At 32.6% G+C, this 15,258-nt stretch overlaps 1 protein-coding gene across 1 annotated transcript; it reads right to left on the bottom strand.

Annotated features, from left to right (window-relative positions):
* Nucleotides 1-11,789: 11,789 nt before the first annotated feature.
* On the bottom strand, nt 11,790-14,525 carry LOC121174756 (secreted RxLR effector protein 161-like). The gene is made up of 2 exons (XM_041014726.1): nt 14,073-14,525; nt 11,790-11,885 (listed from the first exon to the last, which is right to left on the bottom strand). Exons 1-2 carry the CDS (start codon nt 14,523-14,525, stop codon nt 11,790-11,792), a joined length of 549 nt encoding a protein of 182 aa, XP_040870660.1.
* Between the last annotated feature and the right edge of the window lie 733 nt (nt 14,526-15,258).

Raw genomic sequence — 15,258 nt, 5'->3', positions numbered from 1 at the left:
TCGAGCAGGGTAAGTAGTCTAGCAAACTTTAATTTGCTTAGCTTTTGTTTTCAATTAATCGCTCCTCTCCAGCCTGAATCTTTGTTGTAATTTCAATGATTGCTTCTCTTCACGCTAAATCGTTGTTGTTACTACAACAATCATGGCTATCTTATTATAGATGAGGGATCCCGTAATGACTCGGCCCTGCATATTACAGTTTATTGCAGCATTTCACAATGAGAATGTGATATTTGACTACTCTTTTATTCTTACTGTTTTCTCAGCGCATTCCTTTGCCCTGATATATAACATATGCGCTTACCACATTTTCTGAGCAGGACTATATAGAAATACCTTCATTCTACCATTCACAGTGGGCGCCACGTTATCCAGAATTCGCTCGGTTTAACTATGATGGAGCCTCATACCAGATACGCCTCAGACAATATCAACGAAAATTGTTCTTTGCTGATGGCCTGAAATAGTTGAGGAAGTACTCAAATATCTACGAGTCAGTTACTATCAACTTTATGGCCTGTGAACACAGATGGAATTTTGATCTTCATTTCATTCCTTCGCTCGAACAACAAGCATGTGGCAGACCCCTACCAGCATTTAGAATGCATGTTTGGACTATTGAACTCACTCAGTCCCTGCTTTGTGATCCTGAACCACTGGTAATCTATATTGGCCTCTTTTGCATTATGATTAAATCTTTACCCAAAAAAATAACCTAAGTTTTTTTGATATTCAGATGCTTCCACCTCTTGCAGCAATACACCTTCCTTCTTGTGGTTTCCATATGACCATTTTAAGAAAGTTCGTGCCTCCATTACAATGGCTTGTCGTCCCAGTTGGCCCTGGCTTTCACGGCAAGTATGTTGCTGACCCATGGTACCGATTTCTTGTTGAAGGTGATTTTGTTCATGGAGACGAACTTTTATTCTATTACAAAAGTCGTGAGGATATTTGGGAAATGGTTATTAGGAAACAGAGGAATTGGGGTGACAACGATGATTGGTGAATTTGATTTTTTGTTTTGTTTGTTTATATATTACAACAACTGTTTGGTTAATGTTGGTTTTGGATGTCATATTAATTTGCATTTTCCGATTTTCCAGTTTTTACTATGTCATTCTTCTGAACAATGTTTATATATTAATATCATGGTTTTTGTCCTTCACTACTGAATTCCATCGGACATGCTGGTAATTGGAACAATTATATGTTATTGTTTAGTTCTCGAAATATCAAATTAGTTAGATTGTAACCATGGTATGAAAAAAACTTGAAGTATAAACATGTTGACGGTTGAAACATCATGCCACGATTGCTCTGAATGCTAGCCTTCTATGTTATACATGTATACGTATATATATATATGTATATATATATATATATATATATATATATATATATATATATATATATAATTATAAGAATTCAAATGAGATGGTCGTTTGCAATAACACTGAGCAAATATTATTAAGATTTATATTAAAGCATGGGATCAATGAAAGCAAGCTTCATCTGATAACTTTCCAATGTTGATAATAATCAAGTTACACTTTCTAAAGTAACTGATTAAATTGAGGCTTCTTGAGCGTTGTTTATACACATAATTGTAGTCATTCTAATCTATACTAAGTCTTATAGATGAGATTTACAAGGAAATAAAATAATTATTTTATCTTTCCATTCTGTCTATCTTTTGGAGTGTTTTAAGTTGCCGAATATTTTCCCTTTGTCATACGGTAACAATGCTAAATCTGCCTATTTCTGTTATTTCCTCATTATTTAACTTTCTCTAGCTTTACATGTATCATTGTCCATTCAAACTGACCTACGATAATAGTACCTACAATTTGGTTCCAATGCCCAAATTGTAATTCGATGGACACAACATTTTGAATTATATATGATGTTTGAATAGTACGCATTATTTATGTCTTCTATTTAAGTTCTTTCTAGCTATTCTTTCCTGGCTGTAGATGTTTTAATTTTAGGAACCTCCAACATTCTTTTATTTTGTCTATATTCTGGTGCCTATCCATGTTTTTCCCTTCTGCTGTCATTTAATAGGAACATATTATAAAAGCTATTCCAAAATAAAACAATTGATGCTCACATCAACATAGTATCATGTTAGACATTGCCAGGTGCAGTCATCTCATATTTATTTGTTGCCTATTCGAATACTTATGTTTTACAGACCATGTAATATCCATGTTCTGTTTTCAGATTTGATTGATAAAAAATAAAAAACCTATCCCAACATACTGTGTTCTTAGAGCACATACATATATATAATTTATATGTTTGCCTGTGTAGCTGTTCGATCTATGTCCACATATCACACAATCAAAGTTCTTCTGTTTGATCGATGTTAAACTTGATTACCATCACACATTAGGCATTTTGTTGTGCTGGCTTTTTCACATTTAATTCAATTATATTAGCAACTTTGTTAGATAACCCATTCCTAATATTTTGTCCTCTCCATTTAGTTATTTAAGCCTCTATTCCTTTGCAACATCACCAAACATAACTTCTCTTGCTAAGATGTGTTTTGTCAAATGGTCTCAGACAACAAATCAACCACCCATTAATATTGCAGTCTACAGCAGCATTCGATCGTTACAACCTTAATAAAATGCCTATTTTGGAAAGTTTTTCCTATATTGCTTTGCATATTGTTTTTCTTTTGTTTTGGTATTTTGTCAAAACACTATATACCTCTATTATTGTAATTATTATATTATACTAATCGTTTTTCTATGATTCTAATTATTTCAATCGAAATTCGAGAATACAATTTTTTGCCTTTTTTCCTTGCTATATATTTATATCTAAGTTAATCCATGATATATTTAATAAGTAAAATTCATTTAAAACCAATAAAATCATTCCAATTAGAACTGCATGTATAAGGAAAAACAAACTTTTGAAACCTGTATTTATTCCAATTTTTTATAGTTTATTTTTTTAAAAAAACTAACTTTACTTTTTCTGATTTTAATAAAAAACAAGACCAAAAAAAAGTTATTACTTGATCTATCAACCAAAATATATTATTATTCAATAATAGTCATTTCTTTTATATTTTTTATTTTACTGTCATTTAAACTTCTAATACACATTAATTTTACAAAAAAAATATCATCTCATATATTTATAATTATAATAATTATAATATATGACTCTTCAGATGCAATCCTCGAAGCCAGCAATCAATAATGCTACAGAATTTCCACATTCATCTCTATTCTATTCCCCCACTTACATCTTCTCGGCAATTACTCTGTGACTCCCGCACTTCTTCTCCAAAAACCATTCCCCTTCCACGCATCCACGCGCAATTGTTTTTACTCACCTATATTTGCCATCCAGGAGAAGTTTAATCAAGTTGCTTAATATTTGAAACTAGTTATAGCACTAACCCTCGGTGTGACTGACATTTCAACTCAACCCAGACAAGCATGACTTCACATTCATCATCGGCTACAAGCAAGGTTTTTTTTGTCCTCTGCTATTCTACACATGGATTAAAAGACTATTATCTATTATAGATTCCATATTGAGTACATGCATGCATATATTTCCCTTGATTAACATTATCAATTTTGACTCCCAAATTTAATAGCTGTTTTGACTGCTACACCACAACAAGCTAAATTTTTCTGCCTATCTCTCCCGTTGCTTCATATTAAATTGCAAGATGCTACCATATATTGATCCAAATTTATAATACTCGTTCATGCATGTTGATTAAATCTAATACACTTAGCATCAAATTCTGCCAACATTAGGTTTTTTATAATTTATGAATGATCCATTCTCCAGCTCTGTTGTCTGTCATAGGTCATATATAAAGTACTGCTCCAGTTTTATAATTTATAATACTAATTTGAGAACAAAACCTTTTTCTGCATTAAAATTCAGAGCCATAGAAAATCTGTAGCACAGGCCATTCAATATTGTCTGCTCTGAACTCCACAGTTCATACCGATAATATACACAATACAAACAACTTGGCATTTACTTTCATATTTTGACTTATAAAAACTACATTATGATCTCTAATATTTGTTCTTTATTTTTCCCTGTCCAGTTTTTGATAAATTATTCCCTACGTTGTTCTGTGACTAATTTCATTAATTTTTGTGCTATAGGGCCCATCAAACTGCTTGGCAGCAATACGGTTTTCGGCTGCATTCCATGTTTCCAAGGTCAACATTGAACCATTTTGCCAGTTCTCTTATTTCATATGAAACAAAATTCTTTTATTTAATGTTAACATGTTTCCCTGCGGAACATCATTGAGGTTCCATTGTCTTACCATAGACAATGGAGGACATATTACCCAATGTATGTTTTGTTTCAGTATAATGGAACTACACATTTTGTTAGGCTTCGCAAGTATGGCAACCGATACTTTTTTCTGATGGACTAAAAGAATTTAGAAGGACTCACGGCATTGACGACAGTGTCATCATGCGGTTTTTTGTTGCTGACAAAAATACTTCCTTCGAGGTGGATGTCATTGGACCTATCCATTGGCAGGGCCGTCCAAGGTCGGTTCTGGCTACCAGGAGACACATCTTTACAGCCGATGTCACCGAACACATGATGCAACAGAGCTTCCCTTTGGTAATGGTTTGCTAGCCACCCAATTATGTTCTTATTATTAAATTATTTTCTTTTATTTTGCTTTAACGCTGACTACATGTTGTTATTTTTCTCACCCCAACTTTTCTTTATGACTGCAAACCTATTCTATTATTACATTTTTGTCTTTATATTGGTTTAATTTAAATAACCCTGAGTGCTATAAATACAATATAGGAAAGACATTTAGTCCTACGATGACTGCTTTTTTTTTCAATGCAGGTCCTTCCACCAGCAGCTTTCAATTTTTTGTTTGGATCATAAAAAGTAATTCATGTTCGAAGAGGCTATGGCAAACACAACCAATGGTAGATCACCATGCACGATGGTGTCCCATCTGTTGCCCAGCCATGGTTCCAATATCTCTCTGAGAATAGTTTAATAGCTGGAGATGAGGTAATATTCTTCTTCAGATTTGACGAACACGTATGGGAAGTTCTATTTAGAAAAGAAGTTGTATGGGATGATGAGGACCTCTCCAACTGAAGCTAATGTAGAGAGACCATGCACACAAACTATTTTTGTTCATTTCTTTTATGTTTTGATTAATGTTGTTACTGAAATACATTACGGTATCAGACAATTTCATCTTTATTACTTTTTTTATTCAATGCTTTTGCCTACCAAGGTTTAACAATGTTAATTAAGTCTCCTGTTATTCTACTTAGTTATATTCTTCCTAGATATATGTTAACAAAGCTTGGTCATCATTTTATTTCTATTATGTAATTAAAAAAAAGTCACTGACCTCTACGTACATTAGAAATACTATGATTATTATTATTTGCTCACCGTTTTTTTAAAACTTTTTTCCCTACAATACTATTCTTCTTATATTATTTTGACCACAATTTATATACATTTTTATTTTTAACAACTTTTTGTTGCTTTACATTTAAAATGTATAATATGTACATGTTTGGATATATATAGCTGGAGTTAAAGTTTTAATTCTGTCATTCAATATATATGGTGCATTTATTATTTTTTTTCCCTAAATCATGTTTTTTAATTATATTGAGTGTCATTTTTGTTGACGGTAAATATTTATCATGCAAGTTATCATGATTTTCATGACTTAGCATAGATATAGTCAATAATTAATATTAGTATGAATTATGGAAATAAAATATCGTTATCATAGTTTTTTTTTTATTCAAATTTTTCATTAAAGTAAAAAAAACAAACAAACAAATATTTGTAAATGGAAAATATTTGGCTAGAATTGTGTTAACTGTTTGTTTTTTTTAACAAAAAATCCAACTTATTTTATCGATATGATAAAAAAAAACCAACTACAACTAAGTGTAACATGCTAAGTACATTATTTAAAGTTAGCATATAAAATAATAAATTTATTATTATCATTTTATAATTAAATAATTATATTATTTGTGGACATCTTATTTGATATTGCCTCTCATTTTGTATCTTTTTTTATTTCAATACTACCAATTAAATTATTATTGATGTTACATTTTAAAAAATTTCATGTTGTCTTCTATTTTACTTATGTTTTGCAAAACAAATAAATATGCATGCTAAATACCTGTGTTTAGTTTATTATTATTATTATTATTATTATTATTATTATTATTATTATTATTATTATTATTATTATTATTATTATTCACAACTAAAAATGGGTTTTAAAGTTAATCAATCTTTGTGAAATTGTTATCTTTTTGTTATGCCCATTGTATCATTGTAGCCTAGACATGCCATTTTATTTTTCTTTATCTTTAATATTTTTTGTAAAAAAAATTGTCATAAATATTTTTTTATAATTCTATTTCATTTTATTATTCATTATTATTATCATTATTATTATTAAACTCTAGCTAAAGCTTTTTTTTTGTGTTGTTATGGTTTAACCTGAAATACTATCATTATTATTAGACCCTGTATTTTTTCGATTAAATTATAATTGCCTAAATTAATACAAATATAATACAAATACATATATTTCTAACTTTCACCAAGGTGACTTCACCTTCAACACTAAAATGATTACTATAATAATAACATCCATTTTTTCAATAACACACAAAAATAAAAGACATTCGAGGAAAAAAAATTGAATTTGTTGGTTTTTAGGGTATTTTAGCTTGGCTCTAACTGTCGCTTTCTGCATGCATTCCCGATCATTCCTTCAACTATTACTCCACCTTTTTCATGCACTCCCGATCATTCAAGAACAAGAAACTTCTTACTCTGTCTTTGCGCATTCTCTCACTCTTTTCTTTGCTTGGTTTGGTTTCTTTCTTTTTCATTTTTGTACCTCCATCGTTTGCAGTTTGATTTTTTAACTGTTCTCAACCCTTCCATTTTGTGCTCATTTGGTCTTGCTTCAAGTTTTCTTGCTTCTTAGGTTTAAATTTTCCAGCTGGTCAGAGTTTCCATTTTGTCGAGATTTCCTGTTGTCGTGCATTTTGGTTTGAGTTCTCGCGGTTTTGGTTTTTTCTTTATATTTGTTTACAGTTGTAGCTGTTTTGTTTTCATACATGCATGTTTGGTGTTGTTTCTTTTTGGTCATTTGTCGTGTCGCTTGTTGATTAATTTGGTTTTTAAACTTTGTTTTTTTTTGCATGTTTTTTTCTCATGATTCCTTTGCTGATGTTGTTTGTTGTTTCACAGTCTAATGTTCGAGGTAACCTATAATGGTCATGGTTGCAATATTTTCTGATATCTATGCTTGTTTGTTTGTTACCCTGGCTTTCATTTTATGCACATTTGCTGTTGTTGAGCATTTTGGTTTAATTTTGTGCGATTTTGGTTTTACCTTTACATTTGTTAACGGTCACACATGTTTTTGTTTCATCCATGTATGTTCGGTGTTATTTATTTTGGTCATCTGTGGTGTTCCTTGCTTATCTGTATGTTTGATTGCTATTGTAAGTTTTTGGGCGTTGTTGCAGATTTGTTGTTCACAGTGTAGAAGCAAAGACTTTGACTTTGATGTTTTGATGATGCCATATGATCATGATGTTTTGATGCCATATGAACATGCGCTTCTCAAGTTAAGATCAAGACAAAAATCCAAGAGATTCAAGATACATCATCAAGAAGAACTCTAGTGATTTAGGGAGGGAATTCCAAATTGAAACAGCAAGAGGTTTGGCCAAGAAATTTAAGTTAAAATGTCTTTTTCAAGAGATTTACTCTCTGGTAATCGATTACCAGAGGATGTAATTGTGGTAATCGATTACCAGTGGCCAAAATGATTTATAACAACCATTAAAAATTTGAATTCAAATTTTACACTGTGTAATCGATTATACATTGATGGTAATCGATTACCAGCAGTTATTGAACGTTTTGATTCAAATTGTAAAGCCTGTAATTGATTACACAAGTCTTGTAATCAATTACCAGAGGAGAATTTCAGAAAATAATTTCCAAGAGTCACATCTGTTCAAATGGTTTTTTAATGACCATCAAAGGTCTATTTATATATGACTTGGAACACGAATTTGCTCAAAGTTTTTCAGAACAAAAAGGTCTTATCCTCTCAAAAAGCAAAATCATCTTATCTTCTTAAAAATTCCTTGGCCAATACACTTGCAATTCAATAAGGAATTATTTGAGTGCTCAATTGTTCAATCTATCTCTTTCAAGAGAAATTTCTTCTTCTCTTTATCTTATTTCTAAAAAGGGATTAAGAGACCAAGGGTCTCTTGTTGTAAAGCAATCTGAACACAAAGGAAAGATTGTCCTTGTGTGGTTCAGAACTTGTAAAGGGCTTTTGCAAGATAGTGGAACTCTCAAGCAGGTTGCTTGGGGACTGGACGTAGGCACAAGGGTGTGGCCGAACCAGTATAAATATGAGTTTGCAATCTTTCTTCCCTTAAACTCTTTTATTGATTATTGCTTATTGCTTCTATTCAGTAAGATTAATTTGCATTATTATTTAGCAGTTCATTTTGAAAGGAATCTTGGGATTTGGGTTAAAATCAAAATAGATTTTTTAATTAAAAAAACTTTGTGATATCTTAATTCAACCCCCCTTTTTAAGATATCTGAGGCCACTTGTCTAACACACAGAGCTGAATTTGCCTTTTTTTTTATTTTCATTATTTTTTCTAAAGACTCTTTTGGTGATGTTGTTTGGTGTTTGCAGGCGAATGTTTGAGGGTAATCTATAATGGTCATGATTTATGCATGTTTGTTTGTTATCTTTTTTTTTTATCGGCCTGTTGTCTGATGTTATTTTTTGTATGTTTTTAGGCAGGACCAACAAAATCGGGTAATAGCTGAGGTGTCATTCCGAGAGTATTATTTTCCTATTGAGGTCACCTTGAATGGCCATGCCTGGAATGTTTTTTGGTTGATAGTGATATTTGGTGGTTACCTTGCCTGATTATTAAATTTGTGTCTATTTTGGTTGTTGTTTATACAGGGACAACGAAGTTGTATAATAGTGATAGGTAACATTTTATTCGGAGCCTTAAATTTTTCTCTATATTTATGCATGCTTGCCTATTGCCTGTTTTTTTAATTCTTATTTTGTCTGATGTTATTTATCATGACAGAAATATTTTGTGTTTGATAGATACTATATATTGTTGTTCCTTTTTGGTGCTGCTGTTGGCTGTCCGAAAAAATAGAATCAGGTCAGCTCAATTGTTCTTTCAAGTTTCAACCTTACTTATCATATTTATGGTTTGACTTATCATTGTTTTTTTTCAATAAATTACATTTTATTTGTTGTTGTTATCATGTTATGTGGTTGTTTTGTGGTTTCAATATCTATGTATGATTCTGAGTTTTTGTTCAGACTGATGGCACGTATTGCTGACAAGATAAAAACCATTGATGGATCTAAAGAAACTCTAAAACTTGTTGTAAGGATAATTGAGCTCTGGTTTGTTGGGACGTCGGGCAGGTCTAAACAAGCTGAGGTGGTCTTTGTTGACTCTGACGTATGTTTTTAATTTGTGTTTTTTGTTCATGAATTGTTTCTGTATATAGCCGTTAGTTAGATATTTTTCTTATTCACAGGGTGATCAAATCCATGTGGTCTGTAAGCAAGACCAGTTAAAGACATGGAAAATGGATTTGAAGGAAGGTTGTACTTATATGATGCATAATTTTAGAGTCAACAAGAATGATGGACAGTTCAGAGTTTGTGATCATCCATATAAATTGACATTTATTGGAGTTACGGTTGTCAGACAGTGTGAATTGGATGGGCTTCCTTTTAAAAATTATAGATTTGCAGATTTTTCGAATGTCATTGCTGGCTTATTACAGTCTGACCTATTAGTAGGTAAGCACAACTAGATTTACATTTCTAATTTCATCAGCAGCGTTTGTGGGTTTTGTTTTTCGTTACTGATTTTTACTCAATTTTTTAGACATCATTGGTGTGGTTGACGAGGTTGTCTTTCGTCATATTTCACCCATAAGTAAAAGAGTTGTTTTTAAGCTTATGAATCTAAGGTAAACGTCTGATATGTTCCATGAGTTATTCATGGTTATATGATTGTATGGTTGTATGTTGTTAATTAATTTTGTATAATGGTTTTTTTTTCCAGTAACCAATTGTTGTCTTGCACTCTATGAGATGATTATTGTCTTCAATTTTTGGAATATTTGGGTTAGCATGAGACTGAAGGGCCTATTATTGTGTTGTTGACCAATGCCAGAATTAAAGAGGGTCAGGGCATACTATGATATATAGTTTGTTGTTTTCAATCTTCATCGGATCCAACTTATGCTTTTATTTCTGAGTGGTGCAGGATCCTATCCATGCTCGGTTAACAATTCTTTGAAGGCTTCTAAATTGACTATTAATGAGCCAATGACACCAATTGAAGATTTCAATCAGAAGTATTTGCCTCATGTTGTTATTAATATATGTTTGTTTTTCTTTCCTTCGGTCTATTATTGATTTAGTATGTATAGGCTTTCAGAATTGGGCATTGAGATCCGCTCAGTTTTGACACGTCGTTCGCAGTGTAGTTCACAGGCTTTAGGTTCTGCTCAATTATCATCAAGGGAAACATTCATTTCCAAGTCAGAGGCAAAGACCATTTCTGAGATAAACAACCTTTGTGAAGTAATTATCTTATTTATGTTTACCTGTTTATCCCTTCTTTGGCTGCCTCCTGCTGAATTTTATGGTTGTGATATTTCCTGCAAGAGTTTGTTTGTGTTACTGTTGGTACAATCACGAGGATTATTATGGACAATCATTCATGGTGTTATGCAGCTTGCATTTAGTGCCATAAGAAAACAGATGTCAATACAGAACCGTTTGTGTGCCCATGTGGCAAGCATAATGATCGAGCTATGCTTAGGTCTTTGTTTTCCTTTTTCAATTTCTGTGGCACTATATTTATGTTTTAATTTTTTTTAGCATTTAACGCTATTATATATGTTTCCAGATATAGAGTTGAGGTCATGGTCAATTATAAAGATGAAAACACAAAATTCCTCTTGTGGGATCGTGAATGCATCGGATTGATTGGGCAGTTAGCTGATGAAGTCAATACCCTCAAAGTAGAAGTAGGTGTCTATAATTGCAAAATCGAAATTTGAATCTTGGGATTATCTTTAATTTTATTTGTATTTTTTCCTATTCAAGGATGGTGATCTGGATTTAAATGCCTCCCCAAAAGCACTTGATAAACTACTGGGTCATCTACTCGCCTTCAAAGTCAAAATCCAGCCACGGTATAAAAATTCTGCTTTGTTGAAATGCTCAACTGACTTAACTTTAATTAATGATGTTCTGGACATGTTGCCTGATGCTGAGGTGCTGTTTTATGGAGTTAATTTTGTTCATTATTGTTATATCTATATGTTATTTATATGCTAATTTATTTTGCATCGATTCTGCCGGTATCAATCAACATCTTATGCAGACATGTTCAAAGATTAAAGTTACAACACCATTTGATTCCAATGATCCTGTGCACGATGAATCTGTAAGTTCTCAGTATTGGCATTTGTTTCCAATATAGTATTTACATACAGATATTTGGACCAGGATTCTAATCCATATGCATAGAGATGATCGAATGGGATCAAGAATTCTGACTAAGATTTGCATCTAATTCAGCTTTTGCATCAACTTATTGTTATTGTTTGTTCTATCCAGCAATCCATTTCTATAACAGCAGACCATGATCCACTTATTGGACTTCCCTTGACACCAACAAAACGACATCCATTTCATGAATGCGATGATGAAGCAAGAAGCTCCCAGATTTCACCAGCTCAGCTATCGTCTAACAAATTAGCAAAACATAACCAGATTGAATAGATTTTGGTTGTTTGGAATAGCCAACACTTTTTCCTTTTTTGTTGGTTATTTGGAAATTGTAATTGAACTATCTTTGTTTTATTTTAATGTGTAATCCTACCTGGCATCGGCTATTGCAGTCTAACATTCTGTTTATTTGGAAATTGTAATAGAACTCTTTTCTTTGTTTTATTTTGATCTGCGATCCTATCAAACAATACGCTAATACTAGCATGGGTTATTCCAACTTGACATGCTGTTTAAATCTTTTGCACAATATTGACATGTGTTAATTTATTAACCGGGATTATGATTCATTATTTTTAAAATAACAGATTTACAAAAACATTATTTATTCCATGGTAACTAAAGCATGCGTGGGTGATTCTTTGTTTATAATTGAGTAAATGTCTTTGTTAAAAAATTTGGCCAACGCCTGTGTCGAGCTTAATAGACTGAGTTTAATTTAATTTAAGTTAATTTATAATATGTATTAAGCAAAATCTTATATGCAATTTCGCATGTATACAAGAAGAAACAAAAATACCTATGATGTATTCATCACATAATTTCGTACACTTTGTTAAAATTACACAAGATATGATTTTAAAGAAGGGGAGGCTAAATGTTTTATCAATGAATGAACGCTACTTTTGTTCCTCAGGACATACTTGATATGAAGTTCCTTATCGATGTTACCAATCCATGTCTATAGGTACATGTGTCATGATTATTTGAATTAGAAGTATCCATATTTTGCCAGCTGTCAATTCCAAATTTCTTTTTACACTTTTTTTGTTGCATTTCATTACTTACTACTTAAGTTAATTATGACAAAACTCATTTGAGTAAGCTTTTACACAAAAGTTCAACTGAAACGTGCTCAACAATTCTCGGTGTTTGTTTCTGTCTCATAGAATTGGAGTTTACAATATAATTGGTTCTTCCAACAATACTTCATTGTCCAAATATAAACTACAATATGATCAACTAAAGGCAACAAGTGTAAAAATTCTTGAGGGTTTCCTAGATTATCAATTATAGAAAACCAACAGGATCTTGAAATTTATGGTTCTCACAAAACAATCAATAAAGAATAATAGATAATTATGTGTACCTTTCTCCATAGGAATCTTCTCTCTGCTGCACTTTGATTTCCTTGAAAATGAGAGAAATAGGATTCCACTTCCTTTGGCCTTTCTTTTCTGTCTCTCTCCGTTCGTGATGGCTATGGGTGAGAAAAGAGCACTTTCTGGTCAGGAAGGGGACCTTATTTCACATTAGTGGGTATTAAGCCCCTTTTATAACCACTACTCCCATCAAGTAGCAGTTAACCTAGAAACTTCTCCTATTAAGCCCAATTACAATTTAGCCCTTAATTGTTAATTATTTATTTATTAGTCCCTACTAAGTCATATGCCTCTCACATGAGACATTAATTCTAACATTCTCCCACTTGGCTCATGTGACATTAATAAACATTATGGATTGAATAAATAAATAGATTAACTAACATAATGCGCATTAAAAATTGACTAAATTGTTCTATACATTGGGTACATCATAATTTCATGATTAAGAATAGGAACCAATTCGAGTCATGGCGGTTGTACATCATCTAATCGACATAGTCCCTTCCATGTACTACAAATTAGTCTTCTCCTTAATATGACCATTAGTTAGGAGTACATAATTGGTCCAACATAATGTCTTCATTCAAGACAAAACCTGTTAACATTACTTTAACACAAACATGCATGCAAACATAGAGAACAGGTAATCAGAAACATATCATAATTGAGCTCAGAGTGTCAGCAAAATTACATAAGGTAAATTACACTTAATGATCATCAATAACAATAATGCCCATACTTTCAACATGTTCTATAAATGTCTTGGGCGGTAATCCCTTTGTCAAAGGGTCAGCTATCATAAGCTTTGTGCTAATATGTTCTATTGACACTCTTTGTTTTTGAACTTCTTCTTTCACGACAAAGTACTTCAATTCCATATGCTTAGCACCCGTAGAGTACTTGTCGTTCTTAGAAAAGAATACTGCTGCGGAGTTATCACAATACATTTTCAGCGGCCTAGCAATACTGTCGACAATTCCAAGCCCTGAAATAAAGTTCCGCAGCCAATTAGCCTGAATTGTAGCCTCAAAACATGCTACAAATTCAGCTTCCATGGTGGATGCAGCAACAACTGATTGTTTTGCACTCTTCCATGATATTGCTCCTCCGGCTAAGAGAAATACAAAGCCAAGAGTGGATTTTCTTGTATCCACACATCCAGCAAAGTCTGAGTCTGAATATCCAATCACCTCTAGGTGATCAGACCTCTTATATGTAAGCATGTGGTCTTTTGTTCCCTGTAAGTATCTCAGAACTTTCTTTGCAGCTTTCCAATGTTCCATTCCTGGATTACTTTGATATCTTCCCAACATTCCGGTTGCAAAGCTTATATCTGGTCGAGTGCAGGTCTGAGCATACATAATACTCCCAACAACTGATGCATACGGAATTGCTTCCATTTGCTTCCGTTCCAGATCATTTTTAGGACATTGTGCGAGACTAAATTTGTCTCCTTTCTGAATTGGAACGGGAGATGCTGAGCACTTTTCCATCCTAAATCTCTCTAGTACTTTATTGATATATGCTTTTTGAGACAAGCCTAACAATCCTTGTGATCTATTTCGGAATATTTCTATCCCTATCACATAGCTTGCCTCACCCATATCCTTCATTTCAAAGTTACTAGAAAGAAAATTCTTAGTCTCATGAAGAAGACCAAGATCATTAGTTGCAAGCAATATATCATCAACATACAGGACTAGAAACATAACCTTACTCCCACTGACCTTCAGATATACACACCGATCAACAGTGTTTTCCTTAAATCCAAAGGAAACAATGATATCATTACATTTCAAATACCATTGGCGGGAAGCTTGCTTAAGACCGTATATTGATTTCTTTAATTTGCACACCATGTGTTCCTTCCCTTCAACTGAGAATCCCATTGGTTGGTCCATATAAACATCCTCCTCTAAATCTCCATTCAAAAAGGCAGTTTTCACATCCATCTGATGTAGCTTCAAGTCATAATGGGCTACTAATGCCATGATAATCCTGAAAGAATCCTTTCGTGAGACTGGTGAAAACGTCTCTTTATAATCAATGCCATCTTTCTGAGTAAATCCCTTAGCAACAAGTCTAGCCTTGTAACGTTCAAGGTTGCCATGAGAGTCACGTTTAGTCTTGAAGACCCACTTACAACCAACTCTCTTACAACCCTTTGGTAATTCTACAAGGTCCCAAACATCATTATGTTCCATGGAATCTATCTCTTCTTTCATG

The sequence above is a fragment of the Glycine max genome, chromosome 1 (genome assembly GCF_000004515.6).
Source record: "Glycine max cultivar Williams 82 chromosome 1, Glycine_max_v4.0, whole genome shotgun sequence".
In the NCBI taxonomy this organism is placed as follows: Eukaryota; Viridiplantae; Streptophyta; class Magnoliopsida; order Fabales; family Fabaceae; genus Glycine; species Glycine max.
Note: the sequence above shows the minus strand (reverse complement) of the source record. Positions and strands in the feature narration are given on the sequence as shown.